General features: G+C 34.7%; 1 protein-coding gene across 8 annotated transcripts in view; it reads left to right on the top strand.

Moving 5' to 3' along the window:
• The window catches only part of PCMTD1 (protein-L-isoaspartate (D-aspartate) O-methyltransferase domain containing 1), an 82,625-nt gene that overhangs the window by 46,352 nt on the left and 13,159 nt on the right, over nt 1-23,114 (top strand). For 4 of the 8 annotated variants that reach the window (XM_065519205.1, XM_065519211.2, XM_065519202.2 and 1 more), the window contains 3 exons: nt 8,556-8,658; nt 20,492-20,663; nt 22,930-23,053. In XM_065519205.1, the coding sequence (XP_065375277.1) occupies nt 8,556-8,658; nt 20,492-20,663; nt 22,930-23,053 (399 nt within the window). Of the gene's footprint in view, nt 1-8,555; nt 8,659-14,674; nt 14,867-20,491; nt 20,664-22,929; nt 23,054-23,114 lie in introns of all 8 variants that reach the window. The other 4 variants (XM_065519207.2, XM_073998805.1, XM_073998806.1 and 1 more) reach the window with 2 other exon arrangements.

The raw sequence follows: 23,114 nt of genomic DNA, 5'->3' as shown, positions 1-23,114 counted from the left end.
ACAACCACCTCTTTCACTGCTGCTAACTCTGAAAATCAATACCCAGGTGATTTTGTGTTTATGAATAATATTACTGCTGATTATACAGTAATAGTAAATAATAATAATAAATATTAGGAAGCAATACAGGTTTTACAAAGTTTTCATACTAATTTCTTCTGGTTATATTTTTTCATACTATTCTTAGAAGTTAGGAGGAAATTTCTCCAGTGATGTGAAGTGGCTTAGGTGGTTCTCTGAGCATTTTGAGTTTTATCTTTGTGATTAACTGTTTCCCAACCAAGGTTGTCTATGTAGCAAATACAGCCAATCCTTACTATTTGCAAATTTTGTCTCTTGAGAATTCACCTACTTACTAATACTTAATTTGAACTCCCCAAATCAAAACCCACACTGCTTTTATGATCACTTGCGAGCTTGCAGAGAGTAACAAAAAATTTGAGTCTCCTGCTTTGCATCTTCCTAGCTGAGGTGGGATAAAGTGAAGCTCTCTCTGCCTACTTATCTCCGTGGTCATACAGAGATGACCAAAGGCTTGTCACAAGCTGCAGTCTGCGCTGGGGCCTGTTGATGACTTGAATCCCATTTCTGGCAACAGTTCGTGGGGTGGCTCAGGCAAGTCACTAACACTTTTTAAGTTTATTTTCTCTTTTGTAAAATAAATAATATAGCCTCTACCAGGATGAGTTCTCAGGATTTAATATTATAATCTGTTTGATATATTTATGTATGTACATATTTTCCTAAGGAGCAACAGTTCATTTTTTTGCCAATTCAATGTTTGCTGTATTTTTTAGAACATAACTATTACACAGTAAATAATGAGAATTGACTGCGTGTTACTTCGAGAAAAGTACTAAACCGTTCTGAATTTGTTTCCTTAAGTGTAGAATTTGTGAATCTCTATCTCCCTGTGTAGGAGCTGGCACCTACAGAGTTATCTTTGTTACTCTGTGACACAGTCTTCCCTAGGCTGAGTTGGATGTTGGACTGAATGTGTCAGGTTACAGCCAGAGGTTGGCTGGAGTTGGCAGGGCTGCTTGGTCTGCTGGAGTTCTTGGTCTCATCTGGAACCTGCCTTCACATTCTCTCTGGATTTGGTTCCTGTGGGGTCAGTCCATCTACCCTCCCACACCCTTGCCAAAAATTGTTTCCTTGGATTTCACATGTCTATGTGTTATGTTTATAAATACTTTGTCCTCTTTTGGGAGCAACTTTGACTTTATCCTGTAGTGAAGGGTGAATCTTTCTTCTTTCTTTAACATCCACGTGCAAAGGATTCATAGATTTCTGCCTCTAAGGTCTGGCAACTAAGCTCTGGACATTCTTGATCTTCCAGGCTGCACTCCCAAGCTGGATTCTTAAACATGGTGCCTGCATCCTGTTTCTTCTCCAGTGTACAGAAGATTCCAGAATTGAAGCCTTTCCCCAACTGCTTTTTTCCTGCCCTCTTGCACATGTGACAAAAAGTTACCAAATTCTCTTCTTTCTCCTCTGTTTCCTTTCTTAATGAAGAGCCCTTTTTTCTTCTAAATTATATAATGCAGAAGCTTGAGTACCAGTCTCTCCTTTTTAATTTTATTTTGTGAAGTAGGTAACATAATCACAGGGCTGAAAATTTAAAAGTATCAAAAGAAATACTTCGAAGTATTTTCCTTGTTTTCCTCTCATATATTTTACCTAGTTGCCTCCCCACTTTGACGATAACTTTATTATAGAGCTCTGAGGACACTGCGATTTTCACAGGCTTTATAAGGATAGTTGGCTTGGAGTCAGAGCAAATTTATTTAGGAGTAAAAGGAAAATATTTGTTGAATTTTGACAGATTTCTTCAAGCAGCTAAAACTAATAAGAAATTAATTTTGAATGGAATGTACTTAATAACATTTACTTCTGTGGCATGCATCATTCCCTACCATCAGATAATATAGATTTAACATATTTTTTTGGTCAGGCACTATTTTAAAATCAAGACATGAAAAATATTTTTATACTTTGTGGATATCATTTGTTTCAGTCTTCGTTGTGAACCTTTTAAATTTGAGACTGTAGCTACATTTATGTACTTTATCATTCTTTAAGCAAGTATTATGTTAGACCCTGTGCCAGCTGGTGAGGATATGAAAGTGTTCAAGACACATCTCCTACCCTTGAAATTGTGTGTGATGCTTCTGAACTAGCAATAAAAGTGTGGTGTTAATCTTACTGGCTGTTCTTCATTTAGTCTAGCAAATATTTATTGAGTATTTATGTGAATCTATTACCATGCTGGTCCCAGGTATCTTCATGTACTTCACAAATAGACGTGCAGTGGAATGAAAGAGCTGATGAAAATGTCTTCCAGGGAAAATGATTGCATTAAGAAAAATTTGAGACTGGGCACAGTGGCTCATGCCTGTAATCCCAGCACTTTAGGAGGCCGAGGCGGGCAGATCACCGGTCAGGAGTTCGAGACCAGCCTGACCAACATAGAGAAACCCTGCGTCTACTGAAAATACAAAATTAGCCGGGTGTGGTGGCTCATGCCTGTAAGCTGCTTGGGAGGCTGAGGCAGGAGAATCGCTTGAAACCGGGATGCGAAGGTGAGGTCATGCCATTGCACTCCAGCCTGGGCAACAAGAGCAAAACTCCATCTCAAAAAAAAAAAAAAAAAAAAAAAAAAGAATTTGAGTCAAAATCTGAAGGTGTTTAAATTAGCTTTTTAAACTATTCTGTATTATACCTTAACAAATTTTTTCCTCAGCTTGTTGAATTTTCTTTGTTAGAAATTTAATCTCTGTTTTAATATTACATTGCGCATGTTGGGGTATAGTCATAGGTTGTTCTTGACCTATTAGTCTTGAATATTAGCACATTGTGTAGAAATATGTAAATGAACTTATTGTGACATCTGTTCTTGATATTTCGACATTTTAGAGATATGGTTTACTTAGGGCCTTGGTTCCATTCTCTGTAACTGTGAAACCAACACTTTGAGATCTTTTGTAAACATATTTCTAAGATTCATGTGTGATAAAAGAGAGTAGCATTTGCATAGCCATAGACTGAGAGGAGGCGAGGGACTGGAACGTGTTTCTGGTAAATTGCAGGACTTGTTACATGATGCCTTTCCCAAAGCTGGAGAGCAAAGAACAAGGTCTAATCTTACTAGCTTCAGAATGGTTAAGCTAACATGGCAAGACTCAGGACAAATTTGACAGTGTTTGATGTTTTTCCCAATGTGATATAGTTGGATGGGAGAAATAAATATATCTTAATAAGTGTTTGGAATATATTAGAACAGCTTCTCTTAATTGTCTAGTTAATAATTACTTAGCCTTTCGCCAATTGCTTTCCTCCTTTTTCCTTTATTCACCTTTGGTCTGTTTTATTTTTGTGCATTATACCACAGGATATTCGTGGAAAGAGTGAAACCTATTCCTGTCAACTTTTTACCCGTTACTCTCCTTGAATACTTACAAAGTTGCTTGTAAATCTTCATAAAGATACCTTATTTTATATAACTAAAATTAGTAATGTCATTGTAATTTCTTGAAAGATCCTTTTATATTTATATTTTAATTCTCATTGACTTTATATTAGTTTCATAGAAACCTAATAACTGATCCACCTACTCCCCCTTGTGGTGAATATTTAGTTTTAGCCAAAATACTTTTGCTGGTAGCTATTAACTCTTGATGTTACTTTACTATAATGTGAACAGAGATTTGGATAGTCCAAAAGAGATTTTAAAAAATAATTCAGATGGAGCTTTATAATAAGGTGGCTAGTACTGCTCAGCCCCAGTTGCATGTTAGGATTATCTGCAGACCCTGGGTCACACCCTGAGAGATTCCTTTTTATTTGTTTGTGTTAGGTCCCAGGCATTTACAGTTTAAATCAAATTAAGTTTAATCTACTTTTAAAAATTAAAAATTCCCAGGTTATTCTAATATGCAGTCAGGGTTGAGAACCCTTTATATAGGTTATAATTATGCTTCTACAACTAACTATTCCTGTATATGGGGAGAGAGCACATCATAATTTTTAACAACAGTTTATCTGTCTATTACGTTACAGTGTGCACAGTACTTTTACGTAAATTTAATGCTTTTTCCCAGGGACTCCTTTTATACAGTGGGAACCGGTCTTATAGTGACTGGTCTTAAGATTATATAACAGTTAGGAGGAACTGGGATTGGAAACCAAGACATCTGACCTTTCATCTATCTTTCTCACCATACCAGTATTTTGATCTCAGAGTCCTCAGCTGAAATGATGGATCTTGAATTATTTCACCTTTAGAACTTTATGTATTATGAAGTACTTTTTGCCTGTGGCTATGTTCTGTAAACTAGCGTTACACAAAATACTAAAGGCACAGTGAACTTCCTTCAGATGCAGTGTGGAACTCTTAGGTTTCCTTGGTCTGCCTCAGTCTTCTACTTATCGGCACCACACTGTCAAACTGTTGGACATTACACGGGGTGAACATAGATATAAATTAAAAAAATTGGTATTGCATAGACACTTGATGCCTAAATCGAGTAATTATTGACTTTTATGTACAAGCTTGGGTTCTTGACTAATTGGTAAATGATAAATGAACTAGATTAGATCCAATTATTAGAAAATTAGATCCAATGAATGTGATTTGAAAACTTGAAAGCAGCTTAGATTTTAGTATATTTGTTATTGTTCTCGATGGGGATTTGTCAACCTTAAAAATTATTTTTTATGTAAAGATTCCTAGGTATTTCTAATTACTGTATTTGTTTTAATAAACTTTGGCTTCACTGTATGTTTCTATGTTCTCTTTAATATTTAGCTATTAAAGGTCAACATTTTCTTTTTTTCAAAAATATATGTTACAAAAATTAAGCCCTTGTTTCATAGAAAAATCTTCACATTGGCGAATACGAAATAACATTGGAATTCTAAGTCAAATTTATGCTTCACTTGGCCTGTTAACATCATCATCTTTTGGATACCATTTCACTTTTTTCCATTGACAACTTGTACCTTTCTATTAGCTATATATTACTTGTTTATTTATTAGAACATTTATGCTCTTTTTAAAACTCTTTCAGTAGCCCATTGTTTTTTGATTGAAAAAAGTTATACATGCAAATGGTTAAAACAAACTTTATACAAAAGCATATAATGATAAAAATGTTTCCTTACCACCCTAGATCTCTTAGTCCCCTTTCTCAGAAGCAGCTATGTATGCTTTTTCAGTTTTCTGTTTTATTCTCCTGTTGTTCTATTTAATATAGATACCAAATGTGAGTTGTAATAATCAGCATTGCATTACATTTTTATACACTTAATGCATTCAAGGTGTATATCACATTCTAAATAAATGAGATATTGGTGACATTGCTATTTAAATTCTGCCTTTTATTAATGCATTTTTCTTTTTAATTTACTTTGAACATGTTAGTTACCATTCACATTGTTAAGTAGTTATCATTAGAGATGTCCCTCCATGTCATCGAAAATTAAACAGTTTCATCTATAAAAAATCATAATTGGTGTTTACATTCGATATTAATGCATAGCATATTTTACATGTGTATTTTTGTTGTTTGTCAAATCCTTTACATATTAATGAATTGTCTTTATCTTTCATTATTAAATATCTTGTGTCAAAGTAGTATGAAAAACAAGTTATGTGAAAAAAAAGAAAGTTTCTTTAAGCTTATTTGCAAAAGTTGACAGTTTGCTTTTAGATAATAAGCAGAAAGCAGGAAAAATAAAACGAAAAAGAGACCTGTGGCATCTTTAACTGAGAGCCTAGAACTTTGAAATTCAGACTCTTTCTGTTAATAGTGCAGTTTGAACTATGGATTAGAAGCTTTGATTATAGATTCTTAACACCTTTGTTATTATATTTACATATTCTGTCTTACAGGAAACATAGAGTGCTAGTAGTATTGACCTTTTTAATTGATCTCATATCTATGCAGCCCTGGATTTTCTTTTTTATAAAAATGTAACTAGATGTTTTTTTCCCTCTCTCTCTCTCTGTCTCTCTATCTCTTTTTTTTCTTTCTAAAGACACGGTCTCACTCTGTTGCCCAGCCCAGAATTGCAGTGACAGGAACATAGAGTCTTATAGGAAACATAGAGTGCCAGCAATATTAACCTTTTTAATTGGACTATCTATGCAACCCTGGTTTTTCTGTTTTTATAAAAATGTAACTAGATTTTTTTTTCTCTCTTTTTTCTTCTTTTTTAAAACAAACAAAACCACGGTTTCTCACTGTTGCCCAGCCCAGAGTGCAGTGGCAGGAACACAACAAACTCACTGTAGCTTTTACCTCCTGGTCTCAAGCAATCCTCCTGCCTCAGCCTCTCAAGTAGCATGCACCACTAAGCCCAGCTACTTTTTTGTTTATTGTAGAGACGAAGCCTTGCCGTGTTGCCCAGGCTGGTCTCAGAGTCCTAGGCTCAAGCAATTCTCCCACCTTGGCCTCCCAAAGTGCTGGGATTACAGGTGTGAGTCACAGTGCCTGACCCTAGGTTCTTAATGGATAATGAAAATGTAAACGTCTCATGTTTTATAGTCAATGGATCACCCTAAAAGGAAGAAAGGGAAATTAGGTTTATGTCATAGGATAGTATTTTTCTTACTGTGTACATAAGTAAGTGTAGCTTTATTTGATTTTTTTTTTTTCTTTTTCTGAGACAGAGGCTTGCTCTGTCACCCACGCTGGAGTGCAGTGGCAAGATCTTGGCTCAATGCAACCTCCGTCTTCTGAGTTGAAGCAATTCTTATGCTTCAGCCTCCCAAGAAACTGGGATTAAAGGTGTGCACCACCACACCTGGCAAATTTTTCTATTTTTAGTAGAGACAGGGTTTTGCCACGTTGGCCAGGATGGTCTCAAACTCCTGGGCTCAAGCCATCTGCCCGCGTTGGCCTCCTAAAGTGCTGGGATTACAGGCATGAGCCACCACATCCTGCCTGTATTTGAATTATTTTAAATAAGGAAAACTATTTGGCTTTTTAAAACATTTTATATGTTGACACCTATGGAAATTCAAATTCTCAGAATATTCACATTTAATGTATTGAAAAGTGACTTCACTGTGTGCTTTTCTAAGTTAAATTTTTTGTCTGCTTTATTATTTTGAATATAAAAGATTTTAGTTTTACTCAGTTTATCTCTAGTAATAGTAATTGCAAGGAGTCATAAATGATTTTGGACAGATGTTCCAGTTTTCAGATGAAGGCTAAGAGTTCATAAGGAAGGAAACAAGCAAAAAGTTTAACATTGTTTTAATCAGGGCAATTCGTAAAATGTAAAAACATTGCAAAGGAAGTTAATTCTGTTGTGGTTTGATGAATCAAGCACCTTTTTATTTAATTTTCCTATCTGAACACATTTTTCAAGTAAAATTAGTGTTTTTAAAAAACTATAAAAGTATACTAGGGGAAGGCATTATTCTTATCTGATTTTGGTTTGAAGATTATATCTGAACATTTTGGTTAAATTTGTATAGTCTAGATATTTCTTAGACGGCAAAGCATATTTTACATGTACTGTTTGAACATTCAAACGTGACAATTTATGATTGTGATTTTTTTGGTTAAAAGTACCTAATGGTCAGTAGAAACAATCCAAATATGCGCTGTTGTTTTAGACATTTAGTGGAGGGTACATCCAGTTAAATATTTCCTAAAGATACTGAAAATAATACACCTTCCAGGTCTAATGTTAAAGGAAAAAATGTTGAGTGGAAAACCTGGTTGGCTTAATTTCAGAAGCTGAAAAGGGATTAACTGTAATTTGTGTGTTATATTCTCATGTGGGTCATGGGGCAGGTTAGTATGTATGTACGGTAGCCTTAGGAGATACTGAGTCCTCGTATTTTCAGTGTGAGCTGGTACCAGGGTGGGGGAAAAGAGCCAGCCCAAGTACCTCTCTGGGGGCTGAGAACGCTCTCCTCTATTCATTCCCCTTTTCCTGGGAGGTCAGTCCATCCATGGGCATATGTAAAGAGAAATCCTAAGTGAGAAGTGTAAAATACGCTGGAGCATGAGGGTCAAGTCCAGCATGCTGCCCGATGGCCACATTCTGCTAGGCACTGGGAGCTCCAAAAAGCGTGGAATGGGGTGGGAATTTAGCCTCTGCTGGCTGGGGATAGGAATGCCCCGAGACATTCATGCAGTATCTGTGTCAGCGCATGTTTTTAAGTATGTTGAATTACAAATTTTTTAGCAAATGATAAAATAATAGCAAGTAACTTAAACTTCATTTAGAAATATTATTGTTTTGGAAGTTTTGTCCTGCCAGATAAGCTCCTCTCTTGGGACAGCTCTGTAGGTTTCAACCTTATGCCTGGTAGTGTTTTTTGATAGAAAACTCAGGCAAACTGTTTTTTTTCCTTTTTTATATTAAAGCAATGTACATGGATTTCCATTCAACTTTTAAATCTGTAGCTAGGAGGTATTTGCATATTTCAAGCCATCTTTTAAGTACTCCTGTGATGTATAAATGAGCAGAACTTAAAAGAGCTCTGTAAGGGCATATTATTAATATCTTTTATAAAAATGCTGCTACGATTGCAGGTCCTTTTGGAATAAATCATGGGATTGAGCTTCATTCAGATGTGGTGGAATATGCCAAGGAAAAACTGGAGAGCTTCATCAAAAATAGTGATAGCTTTGATAAGTAAGTATTCATATCTATAGTTTTGGTTTGAAATCACTTAATAAATAGATATATGCAACGTGACTATTCTTGAACACTATTATTGATCCTGACTGACTCAATTGAATGCAGCAAAAATCAGTGCACCATAAAATGAGAAAAAGTTAATATTATTCTGTGCTATAACTTTACCTGTATGTAATTCTATAGTAAATTATAAATATAGTAATTTTTTGCTACTAGCACTTTATTAGTAATGTTGAATTCATTAAACATTATTCAGGTATCTTTTCTGGAGATACAGTGTAATGCTGTGATTGCAGTATTTGTCTGGAACTGGTTTTTTTACCTTTTGGATAGTAATTTAGTAGTTTTGTCCTCTTCAGTTGTAACATAAGAGGTGGTACCTGTCAGTATACAAAGAACTTTAACATATTCAGCTACTTTGTAATACATCCAGAAGAAATGATAATAGAAATACATTGATATATCTTGTGATAGGATTGTTTACGAGAAATTGGTTTATAAAACCATTGTTTTAAACTCACAATATAACTCCCCTTAGAAGAAATATTGCACAGGCTTTGGTCCTTGGGCTGGCAGGAAAAGTCCATTTGGTGTATAATCCTAAAATTCTGCATTACTATGGAGCAAGGGCACTTACACTGAAATCCATGAGCTCTTTGAAATTGTGTAAAATTTGGGGAGCTTTTACATCTTTCATTTCTCTGTGTATCTTATTTTCAAAGAGAAAAAGTGTTAAAAAGGATAGAAAACACAAGCTTAGAACAGTCACTTTAAAGAACGAAGTTTTAGGCAAAAACTGAAAATTTCAGCTTGGCTTGTTGGGAGTGGGCCCTCATTTATCTTCAGCCCTTGGCTATGACCAAAACTTGAGGGAGGGGGCTAGATCAGAACTGAGGACTTTTCTCTAGAAAGATCTAGATTGAAGGACAGCACCGGAGAGAAGAAGCCAAAAAACCTTGTGAATATCTTCAGAAGAATGTTTATTTTCCCCCTCCTCCCTTTGCCTTTTCTCCCCTTCCTCTTGTACTTTTGTTTCATTCCCCTTTGCAATCCCAGTTTGTATTTATCCTCTGGCAAGTGGCATTTGATTGGTTGAAGAACAGAACCTGATGTAATGGAGCAAAATCCTCAATACCTACAATGAAGGCAAGATCTTGTGTCTACCTAGGTGTGATTGTAACTGTGTTAAAGATTGCAGGCAGCAGGCAGGCATGGGGCAGTTGGGAAATGCTCAGGTTTTATTTTTACTGTAATTCAATGGATTTAAGCAAGCCATTTGAATTTTCTGCATTAATTTACTGAACACCATCCTATATCTTATTTATGCTTGTCTTAACAACACGTAATGCACATTTTGATTCGTTTTTCAAGGCTTACTGTGTTGGTTCATATCCTATTTCCAAGAAAAGCACGTTTGGCAGAAATAAAAGTTTTTAGTCCAAATTATTTGACAAGAAATTTGGATTCAATTTTAGCATCCTTTTTTTGTCTTTATCGTTTCTCTCTGTCTTAAGGATTATAGTAGCATGGTAAGTGCTTAAGATGTAGTCGTGATGTATTTTCATACAGTCATTAGAACTATAGAATTTTATTTATTTTATTTAATTGCTATTAAGTATTTGTTTTGATCTCGAAACAGTGTACACAAAAGGGCTCTTTGAGTACATTTCAACTTAGAAAATATAAAAGTATTAGTAAAAGCAAATGTTTAAGGTCTATTTTAAGCTCTGCTGAGTTATTAATAGATTTCACCTATTAATACATGAAGACACAGATAATTCCATTTTGGGTCATTAATTGAGCAGAACAGACTCAAGGAAGACTCTTGAATCAGTGAAGCAACTCTGTACAAGTATCTGTGGAGCTCAAGCTTATTGCTGGCAAGAGGGTATAGTCCTGGGAAACAGTAAAATATGTTGTGTTTGAAGCGTTTCTATGTTGATGTAATTTAAATAATAATCCACAACACAGATAAGTTTGAAGACTACTTATTTAAGTATCTCAATTTTTAAAAATTCTTAAAATTGGTGTTTTTTTTTTTTTTTGTAATTGTAAAATACTCAAATTTCCCTGGCTTATATTTCTTTAGTTTTATTTTGTCATTACTGTGTTACACAGGTTTGTTATTCATAAAATGATGAATCATCAAATACAGTGATGACTGGTATAAATGTTTCTCTGTAATTTTTTATGGCCTTGTTTTAGTTATATGTAGTTGTTTCTAAAGTGTTTGTTACAGCTTATTTTTGAAACAGATTCTTAATTCATGAACTAGTCATGAAGAATACAGTTCTGACAATTTTATTATCCTAATCTTCAGTGTACCAAAACATTCCTGTTACGTGTTTCAGATTATAAAGTAGCTTATATACAAGGAGTAGTAGGTATTAGGAAAATGTTTCATTTTGCATAATGTAATGAGTGGCTGGATTCAGTGTTTTTTTTTTGTTGTTGTTCCTTTTATACAGTTTGGTTTCAGTGACAAATTATAAAAATGATTTTTTCTTACATGTGTTTTGATTATTTTCAGTTTGTCTTGATGTTTGTGGATAATATTTAAACTTATTTTCAAGTTTAAAATATTTTACAAACTTGCTGTGCCAAGTGGTTTGAAAATCTCATTTCTAAGCAGTTTTATTTAATTATGGTTCATCAAAATACAGATTTTAGTTAACAAAATATAAGATAACTGAGGAAAATTAATTGCTGTTTATATATTCCTTAGTACCAGATTATCCTTGATTATGTGTAATGGAGAGAGAATAAATAGCTGAAACCTAATATTCTTCCAGTTTTTTTTATCCTGTTGGTTTGGATCTTTTTTTAATCAGTCCCCTTTTCAAAAGTATTATCATGTCACTTATGGTTTGAATTGCATTTTTAAAGTTTTGTTTTATACATATATTTAAGATCGTAGTAAACTCCCAAATGCAGTAGAGGGAGAAAAAAATCCATACACTAATCAGCATTAGACTATATAATGTTAGGTGACCTTTTTAAGAATACAAATATAGGCTGGGTGTGGTGGCTCACACCTGTAATCTTAACACTTTGGGAGGCCAAGGCAGGCGGATTGCTTGAGCCTGGGAGTTTGAGACCAGCCTGGGCAAAGATGGCGAAACCCTGTCTCTACAAAAAAAAAAAAAAAAATTACAAAAATTAGCTGAGTATGGTTGCACATACCTGTATTCCCAGCTACTTGGGAGGCTGAGGTGGGAGGATCGCTTGGACACGGGATGCGGAGGTTGCAGTAAGCCAAGATTGCACAATTGCGCTCCAGCCTAGGCAACAGAGTGAGACCTTTTCCCAAAATAAAATACAAATATGTTTTTATGTTGTATAAAGCTTGATTCCTGTGTCTTGAAAGTAGTATTCTTTCTTTAGAAATAAGTAAGTACTTTTAAACTTTCTATGTCTTAGTCTTATATCAGCAAATGAAATAATGTGGAGAGGCTACTCTGGATTTACTGCACTGGAGGTGGGAGGGAAGGGGGAAGTTTTATGTCTGATGTATTCCTTTGATACATACGGTATTTTTAAATTCACTGAAATTGTCTTATAAAAATGATGTGATTTCAAGGGTCCTGTGAAACATTGGCAAGCTTTTCCCACAAATCCCGATTAGTAAATCTTTTAAGCTTGCTAATCTAAATGGTGTCTGTTGCCACCACCTGACTCTGCCTTTGCAGTATAAAACTGGACACAAATGCCATGAAAATGAACGGGCTTGAGGGTATTCCAGTAACACTTTATTTACAAAAACACTTTGTTTATGAGCTGTAGTCTGGACTTGGCCTGCTCTCCATAGTTTGCTGACTCCTATTGTACTTTTATACACGCTCTCCTAAACATCCTATGTTTAGCTACACAAGGAAAGGCCTTTAGGTATCTGGCTTTTGAGAGGGAAGGAGGATATTGGGAAAGTAAAATTATGAGTCAGTATTTGCTCATGTACGGTTAAAAAAAAATCTCCAGCTTTACTTAGAAGAGTATGTTAAAGGAACCTGAATTGTAGACTTTTTACCATGTAAATACTTTGAAAATGAATTGATTATTAGTGTAGCATTTATTTATAACCACACATATGTAATGCATATACATGTATGTATTTGATTTAGCTCCCTAGAATGCATGCTTTAGAGAGGGCCATTTTCTTGTAAAGCATTAATTAGGCCAATAGATCCTATATTCTTTCCTTTTTGGGTGACTTATAGCTGTGAGAGTATGACAGTGTCAGTAGCCAGATTAGTATAATGTAGTTTGAATTATTGGAGATTTTCATTCCATATGAATGAAAGACCATTGTCTCCGTATAGTTTGCCATGTAAATGAGTCATGATATGAATAATGAAAATAATAATGAGATGATACAAAATGATAGCACCTAATATGCATTGTCTATTCATTAGTGTTAACCATTCTAAATGTTTTATCCACAGTTCTAGAGACAATATTAATTGGTGTTCACATTTCCCAGATGAGAAAACTGAGGGTTAGAAAAAGAGGCTATAACCTGAGCCTGGGAGTCTTTTTACTTAGTTCTATTTGGCTCTTATGATGTCAATGTTGATTTATTCTAATATTTCTTTCCAGCAAGGTACTGCTATCAGTGAATTACAGCCTAGCAACTTGGATAGGAAAGTTTCCTAGATAGGAAAGTTGAAGGAGTACTTTTATTTTCATTATTTACTTTTTTCACATTAGAATTAAGGAATGCTGTTAATGTATAGTGTATTTAATTCACTATAGCATTTATATTAAAGAGCATATCTTGTTCATTAATGAGACTTGCCTATGGCATGAATTTTTATTGGGGTCAGAGATGGGTGGGGGAGGCAATTCATTACTCAAATTTAGCTGAGGTATAAGTTTTATATGTAGAGTTAGAGTAGACTTTTGTATTTTAGAAGATTTAGTTGATATTGTCATGTCTACTATCCTAATTTTATTTTAAATTATATGTTCATTTTTCACATATGATTTGCATTTGAAAATTAGATGCTTGTATATTCTATCATCTTTTATTTACTTCATCTTTATGAGAATTACATTTATTTAAAGGAGTTTTCCTATATATAATTCGTTATATATTCAGTATTCAAAATATTTCTCAAATATGTGAACATTTTGGTATTCTAATGTTTAGAAGTAGTTTTATAATAATTGTTAGAGATTGTAAATATACTTTAAAGTTGTGACAGATACGTAAATACAGTTCACAATTATGACAGACATTGAGATGTTGAGAGAGAGAAATCCTTGAAAATAGTCATCAGGACTATCGGTTATATATTTTAACCTCTGTTAGAAATGGCATGGGGAAAAATTTCATGGCTTCAAACACATTTTTAGGAGAAGAAATTGTTGAAATACAATTTCAGCAATAAAAGGCTCTCCTTTGTATGACTTATGTGTCACATTTCCTGTAAAATGTTTGGAGATTGTTTTTGTTACTATGAATTTCTCTGATGCTTTCTTTAATGAACAATAACTGTATTTACTTGCAACACATTGCTTGGAATTATTCTGAATTATTCTGAGATGAGTTTGATTCATTTGAAAGGGAAAACACTTGAAAATGTAAAGTTTAGTTTTTCAAAAAATTGTAATTAAATAGCTTAATTATTGATTGTTGGAGTCCTTGAATGGTATAAGTGTATTTGGAGATCAAGAGTTTAACATTTCCCTTGGTTTTCTTCACAATGGAAAAATTTGAAGTTTTGTTTTGTCTTAATAAAGCAGTCATGGCTCTTAAAACTCAAAATGTGTATTTTGACAAAGTATTTCAAGAAAAAGAAGTTGTTGTGATTCATTTGGCAGGTTGTTTTGGATGAGGTGTGAGAACAAGGTAGGATTCTTTTCCACGTCCTTGAAATTTCTTTATTCCACCGGAATAATTGTCTAAAATTTCAATAACAGCATCCTGTGGCACATGATAAACTAGGTGTGCAAATTGTCAGCCCCACTTCAACAGTGTATTGAAGGGGAATGTTGTTTTTTCTACTCTCAGTCAGCTCCTAGACCTAGACTATCCGTCTAAGAGGGAAGCTACAGGGCAAGGCTAGGTCACCCTGATCTCCTAGCAGCTTATCAAAAGAATTATATGGGCAAGTTGGCAAGGTCCCTGCTGTGAACGAAATCATCTGTCCATCTCAAGATGAAGATATTCCAACCTGCACCTATAAAGAAAACCACTGCTAAGGTAAGTCATTAGAATCCCGGTGTCATTTTGGGCAAGTGTTCATGTTCTAAACCGAGATATTTATGTGCTCTATATTTCTTCATAAATGATTTTCAGGGTACATTTTATTAAGAGTATGTCAATTACTTTTCCTTATCTGCATAAGAGAGTCTGAGAATATTCATTGAATTTTCAGGTTTAAATCAATAAATTATTATAAGCTTAGAATGAATGATTTTGTGGTTATTATACACATTTCAGGACTGTTGATTTTTTTTTCTGTATACATATAACATTTTTGGTAGCATAATTTAGGAGTGTGGGACATCTCTATCTTGGAAATTTTGTTTTGAACATTTTTTTCAAAGAATAAAAATGATTGCTACTTTTTATTTTACTTACAAACATAAAATTTTAATGAACTCCTAACAATTAGGGAAGGAACACACCAACCACTCTTTTGCAAGTAATTATAAACACGTATTAAGTATCATTTTAGTAGAGTTTTTGCCATTTTTTTCTTCTCAGATTTCGTTTATTGTGGTGTTGATGTAAAAAGGTAGATTTCAGATTTTCTTTCACCATTTTTAACATAATTTCTGTGTGTAATTTTATACATAGTATTATTTTGTAATAAACTTGAGAACTTCCTTTGAGTTTATTGTTCAGTCTTAGAGATTCTACAGAAATTGTATTTGTAGTTTAAAATATGTCCTTTACCTCTATAGGTTTATGGAAACTTAGGTAAGATACAGAAGTTAGAAGATAGAGCCTAAGGAGGAAAAATGTTTATTTTCTTCTCTACTTTGGAAGAATCAATAGGAGTTGTAATTTACTCTGTTCGATAGCATGGTAGCCACCATCTGTGTCTTGAATCAATCATCTAGTTATTCACATATATAAATATCAGTAAACATTTACCTGAATTCTTTTTTTCTTTGAGACAGGGTCTTGCTCTGTCACATGGGCTGGAGTGCAGTGGCATGGTCATAACTCACCGTAGTTTCCAGCTTGTGGGCTCAAGCGATCCTCTCACCTTGGCCTTCGGAGTAGCTGGGACTATAGGCGTGTGCTACCATGCCCAACTGATTTTTTAAAAGAAATTTGTGGAGACAGGGTCTTGCCACGTTGCCCAGACTGGTCTGGAACTCCTGGGCTCAAGTGATCCTCCTGCCTTGGCCTCTGAAAATGCTGGGATTATAGGAGTGAAGAGCCACACCTGGCCTACCTGAAAAACTGTAATCATAGACTTCTGGAAAAAATATTAACTGAAATTTTGGCCACTCTGTAACCTGACTGGTATGAATTTGTTTACATGAAATGCTGTATAAAAATAAATTATGGGCCGGGTGCAGTGGCTCATGCCTGTAATTCCAGCAGTTTGGAAGGCCCAGGCAGGTAGATTGCTGGAGTTCAGGAGTTCAGAACCAGCCTTGGCAACATGATGAAGCCTGATCTTTACTAAAATACAAAAAATTAGCTGGTTGTGGTGGTCCACGTCTGTAGTCCCAGCTACTCAGGAGGCTGAGACACAAGAATTGCTTGAACCTGAGAGGTGGAGGTTGCAGTGAGCTAAGATCGCATCACTGCACTCCAGCCTGGGCAAGACCTCCTCTCAAAGTAAAAATAAATAGATACATAAATAAGTCATGATGTTAGTATCAGAATACTAAATGTCTAAGATTCTCAAAGTGTGCCCAGTCAGAAAAACCTAAGTTCATCTATAAGTACTTTATTGGAAAGTTAATCCCTAATTGCTTTACAGATTGAAAAAAAGTAAGAATATGCAGTTTGAGAGGTTTTTCTCTAACTAACTGTGAAGTTTTATGTATTATGGCTAGAAAAGGTTAAGCCATACTTACAATATGTTTAGCATATGAGTTCTCTAATATGTTCTAGATTTGTTAGTGCCGACATTTAAAAATATCCTTTTTTGTCCAATTTTATTTATATCTTTCGATTTTTTATTTTTAAACTTAGTAATAGTACATCCCTTTTTGAATATTGTCTTAAATTCAAGGAAACTTTCAAATTTGAGTATTCTGTTAAAGAAAATCAATTTAAACATGTTAAGTGAAAGTATAAAGACCCCATATATGTGTTTGCTAGAAGTAGAGTTGCAATTACTAGAAATTTATTAGAGTTTTGATTTTTCTCTGCAGTTATCCTTTGTATTAATAATTTCCCTTAGATAGAAGTAGATATACTTGTTCTGCTTTACATTAGAGGGAAAAACATTCATGTTGTGTACTAGAATAATAAGGTCGGTTGATTGGAGATCTTCAGAAAGACCCCCCGGTCCAAGAAAAACCTGCCTTTTAGTTATAGGAGAGTTGATTATTCGTTAGAGGCAAGAGTTTATTTTGTTGTTCCTTTTTTGGCATGTTGGGAAAAAAACTGTATTCTGTAACATGAAGTTACAGTTATTATAATAACCAATTTAACAAAACATAAACCATTATGTTACTACAGAGAAGTACCATAGGTGGCTGATCGCAGTGGCTTACGCCTGTAATCCCAGCATTTTGGGAGGCTGGAGTGGGGGGATCACTTGAGGCCAGGAGTACGAGACCAGCCTGGGCAACATAGCGAGACTCTCTGTCTATATTTTAAAAATTAAAACAATTAAAAGAAGTACCATAAGCATATGCTTTTTCTGTAACTTTATTTCTAGAAAAGCTTCTCTTCTACTCCTGCGATTTTTGTGATTAGCATATTTAATTTGTCAAATTTGGGTTCATATTCAACGTTGGTAGGTAGTTAAGTTAAAAATTTATGTTTCTTTTTTTTGTTTAGTTCATTTATTTAATCCATGTGTTTTGAGGACTAATAGGTGATGGAGATACAATTAAATTCAGAAGAAATATTCAAAGAGATAGCAGGAAAATACATTTTAAAAATGTTTCAAAGGGACGATTGTGTTAAAGTATTAGAAGCAACTCTTTGTTAAGTAAAAGGGTAGTTATTTAGTATTTTCATGTTAGGTGACTATTAAAAAGTATATATATTTTAATATGCAAATATAAAAAGAATTAGATATTTTACATTGTTTTAAAAAGTCTCTGATCTTGGACTAGCCACATTTTAAGGTTTTACTCGCCACAGTGGTTGGTGGCTTTCATCTTGATAGGGCAGCTCTAGATTGTCCTGTCTCACCTTTCAGATCCCAGCTTGCCATTTCTCAGGGAGCCCTTCTCTGATCCCCATGCCTGTCAGTTTCCCTTTAGAGCATTTATCACAGTTGTAATTTATATTTCAATTAATAGGATTGTTTGATGTTTGTCTCTTCCATTAGAGATAAACATGAGTGTCTCCCATTGTATTCTCAGTCACTGCACAAAGCTAGTGCTCAGCAAATAGTATTTGACTGAAGGAAGTGTGCAATTAGTGGTATCAGGTAACTTGTCCAAAGCACACATTTAATTTTAGAATCAAACACTAAATTATTTCTAACTTATTTTGCTGTGATGAATGTGTATAAAATACCACTAATATGAAAAGTGGTTTTAATTGTAAGCTGTCATTACCTGTAGTGGTGTTTTCCTTGGCAATAGTTCTGTAAGCTACCACATATTTTTAACTAGTAGGAAGCTTTTAAAACTATAAGCATATTTTTTAGTTGATTTAATGTATCTGATAAAGAGGTTTAATAATTCAAACATTTTTAATTATTTAAATTCCTTAGTCTCATTCTGAAAATTATGAGGTTGAAATAAGTTATGATAAAATTAAAGCATTTAAAATGAATTTCTATAAAGTTTTTAGGTAGACCTTACTGAAATAGTCCAACTTATTTTTAAAGAATGCTTACTGTGATAAGATGATTAAACCACGTGATCTACAGTATCTAATTACTTAAAAGCCGAAAATTACATTTTGACTATATTTTTAAAAATCCAAGATTATGGCATAGTTTTGAGTATAAAAGAGAAATTAAATACGATTCTCTAACATAGGTAAATTCACATTTTCTGTGTGCTGTGCAAGTAGAAAGGATGAGATGCTATTAAAGAATGGAGTAAGATTTCATTGCAAAGCTGATATTTGAGCTATATCTTGAAGGGATATCAGGCATTAAGAGTAGAAGGAGAGGGGAAGGATATTTTAAGTTAAGGGAACAGCACATACACAGATGCAGGATTTCAAAACACTGTGTGATGGTTCCTGTAAGGAATTAGAAGCAAGTAATTCAGTCTGCCTGCAGAGTAGTATGTTCAGGCTGGGGCATAGACAGGAAAGGAGTCTAGTAGAACGATTTGACAGTAGACTCATAAAGATTCCCCACGGAGCACTCCTAGGAGCTTGAACTTATCCTGCGCAGTAGAGAGCAAAGGGATGGAAGAGAGACCTGAAAAATGTGATCAGTGAGGTGACAGTTACAGTAAAAGAAATAATGGAGCATGGACTGCCTTAGCGTTGGGGCATGGAGACAATAGTACAGGGATACCCTTGACCCTTCCCATCCCACCTTCTGTCCCCTTCCACCAAAAAGACAAGAAATGAAGAACAGGGCATAGATTTGGGTAAATTTTCTTCTTTAGGAAATAGATGTGTCTGTGTTTTAGTGACTCTGAATGGAAACTTAATTGTGTAATAAGTCTATTAATTACTAAAGGACAGAATATATTTTACAGAGTAAAAATGGTTGTGATTCAGATCAGTGTTATTTTTCACTGCATGCCAAACCTTTTAATGTAAATTATTTCATCCTTAAATAATAGTGTGCTTTTGCTCTATGATCATATTAACCTTATTCAGCGTAAAAGTGAAAGGATACGAATTAATTTTAATAAGATTACCTGTCTTATTAGTGCGTTGGGGTTTTAATTACATTTATATTAGAGCCTGTTTTCAGTTTTGTTTTTATCAAAATTTAAGAAATAAAGTAGAAGTCCAAGTAGGATAGTTTGTAAAAGTGTAACTCTGTGTACCATGAACCAACACTGTCACCAGGACCAAGCAGCCCAGATAAAATACCTTTGAAACCATATCTCATGTTGCTTAGGGAGATCATCGGGACCAAAGCAGCAACATGAAAAAACTAGTATTCATTCTGGTCTTTGTCCCAATCAGTAATGGTCCTCAGTCAAAATTTATTAGAAACTCTTCCTAACCTTACTGGTTGCAGGGGTGTGTGGTGGGGACACTCGTATCTTTTTTTTGACAAAGCTCTCCCACTTTTACCTTCAGCAAAAATGTCAAACTGAGATGAATTCTATACAAACCTTTCTCATTTCTGCTGGCCCCTCACCTTTTTTGGAAAGGACAATGCAAAGTGAAGCCTTTTCTCATTTATTGATCCTTATGATTCTCATTGTTATCATATGTTACTTTGGGAGTGTCACAATATTGAGGTTGTGATGAGCTTTTCGTTATATTTATTTCTTAACACTTAAGTGAGGTTTCAGTGTGGCCAAAAATGTTAATGTTTTGAAAACACGTCTGTCCTATGTTATTGATAATAAAACAATATATTTGATGAGTGCTAAACTTAATAAATATTATATTTAAATAAAGTTTATAATCATTTTATCCTTATAATTAATTTTGGTAACTTCCATTATTTCAAAGGACTGGATTATGGTAAATTTTTTAGATCTAATATTTTGCTTAAATGAATTAAAATATGTTTGTTTTTCAATGCAGATTTGAGTTCTGTGAACCTGCATTTGTTGTCGGTAATTGCCTCCAGATAGCATCTGACAGTCATCAGTATGATCGAATTTATTGTGGAGCTGGAGTCCAGAAAGACCATGAAAACTACATGAAAATATTACTAAAAGTTGGAGGCATATTAGTCATGCCTATAGAGGATCAGGTAACTTCCACTCCTTTTCTTTAGTGGCTTAGGAAGCAAGCACATTTGTTTAAGGTTGAGGAATTTTATTCAGTGAAAGGTACATTGTAACTTTTAAAGAAAAAATACTTTTCACCAGATCTGTCTTATTTGTTTAGACAAAACTTGAAACATCTTAATTATTTAAACAAAGGAGATAGAGAAAATATCTCTCTACTATGACGAGAGGTAACTTGGGCTTTCAACTCAGCTCAGTTACTCCCTGTGCTGGTGTTCAGCAAGCTGCTTGCTTCTTTAGTTTGCTTTCCCAAAAGTTGAATGTGATGATCTCTACTAGCTGCTCAGTTTCCCATATTCTTCAGTTCTTTGAACGTGTCGAAAGGAAATCCTAGCCAGGCATGGTGGCTCACGCCTGTAATCTCAGCCCTTTGGGAGGCTAAGGCAGGCAGATCGCTTGAGCCCTAGAGTTCAAGACAAGTCGGGGCAACATGGCAAAACCCCGTCTCTACAAACAGATACAAAAATTATCCAGGCATGGTGATGCACCTGTAGTCTCAGCTACTCAGAAGGCTGAGGTGGGAGGATCACTTGAGCCCGGGAGGTTGAGGCTGCAGTGTGCCATGATTATGCCTCTGCATCCAGCCTGGGGGACAAAGTGAGACCCTGTCTCAGAAAAGAAAAGAAATCCTCTTTGTGGTTTGATTTTGAACTATTTAACTTCATTAAGAAAACAAGTGGCCGGGCGCGGTGACTCAAGCCTGTAATCCCAGCACTTTGGGAGGCTGAGACGGGCGGATCACAAGGTCAGGAGATCGAGACCATCCTGGTTAACACGGTGAAACCCCGTCTCTACTAAAAAATACAAAAAAAAAACTAGCCGGGCGAGGTGGCAGGCACCTGTAGTCCCAGCTACTCGGGAGGCTGAGGCAGGAGAATGGCGTAAACCCGGGAGGCGGAGCTTGCAGTGAGCTGAGATCTGGCCACTGCACTCCAGCCTGGGCGACAGAGCTAGACTCCGTCTCAAAAAAAAAAAAAAAAAAGAAAACAAGTGAACTAAAAAAATCTTCATTATTACCAAGTAGACTCATTAGAAAATATTCTGCAGCTATTTATGAACATTATTAATTTTACTTTTTTAGCCTTGGTTTGGAATTATTAGGTATAATGTATGAAATACTAATTTACTCAGAAAACGGGTATACCTTTCAAAAGCAAATTACTTAAAAAAGTTATAAAAACATTTAAAAAATATCTTTTATGTTTACATTAACTGAAATCTGAAATGTTTAAAATACCTGCAGTTTGTGTAGTTGAGGTAGAGTATCTAAGATGACTGGGTCCTAGCATGATAGTTGTGGAGTTTATTTTTATTTATCTTGGGATCCCTTAGCATCACCATGTGTCATTTGCAGCTCAGTGGATCTCACTATCACCATGAACTGTGCTCTGTAGCAAATCATTTGTCAGATATTAAAAAGGGCAAGAGTATATCAATATTCATTTTTAAAAGTTCATGGAAAAATGTTATTAGAATGCTTCCAGGGCTTAGACTCCCAGTTAAACAATTTTTTTTTGTTTTGTTTTCCTTTAACAATACATTTTCAAATATGTAAAATGTGACTTTCTCATCAATATTTTGTTAAACATTTACTGTATACTATTTTACAAACATCAAATGTAGTAACGAGCTGCTTTTTGTGATAGAAGTTGAATATACTAATTAAACCTGAACAAGATGTGTATTGAGCTAATATTTTTTTCCTGTGACCAGTGATGGGCGTTTGCTGAAATGATAAAACTTCTAGTCTCTTTATAATTACATTGATTTGTGAGATATCAAGTTGGGGGTCGAATTAGAATCTGTATTCCATTAATATCATGGAAGAGCATGAAGTCAACATGTAGTCAAAATATGGTCTTATTAATATAATGCCTTAACCAAATTACTGAACCTGTCTCAGACATGTATTTTGAAAGGCAATGGCATGTATGGATTGTAGTGCTTCTTCTAGACACTGTCAGACCACAAATCTAACATTGCAGACTCACTTGGCCATATTTGAGTATCCCATTTGCATTAAAATATCTGTATTAACAGCAAATAGTTTCATTCCTTTTATATTTTATAGTAAATATTTAAATGGAATTAATTTGGTCACATTTAAATATAAGTGATTGTATAGCTCTGACTGGCAGTTGTTCCCTTAAAACAGTTTTGACTGTAAGGTGACCACATTGCTGGGATTAAGCTGTTCACTTTCTTTCTTTCTTTTTTTTCTCTAAATAGTTAACACAGATTATGCGAACTGGACAGAACACTTGGGAAAGTAAAAATATCCTTGCTGTTTCATTTGCTCCACTTGTGCAACCAAGTAAGAATGATCATGGCAAACCAGATTCTGTGGGACTCCGTAAGTAGCTCTTCATATTTTCTGATTGGATTGTGACTTACGGTGTTTGGCTTTTATGCTT

The sequence above is a fragment of the Macaca fascicularis genome, chromosome 8 (assembly GCF_037993035.2).
Source record: "Macaca fascicularis isolate 582-1 chromosome 8, T2T-MFA8v1.1".
In the NCBI taxonomy this organism is placed as follows: Eukaryota; Metazoa; Chordata; class Mammalia; order Primates; family Cercopithecidae; genus Macaca; species Macaca fascicularis.
Note: the sequence above shows the minus strand (reverse complement) of the source record. Positions and strands in the feature narration are given on the sequence as shown.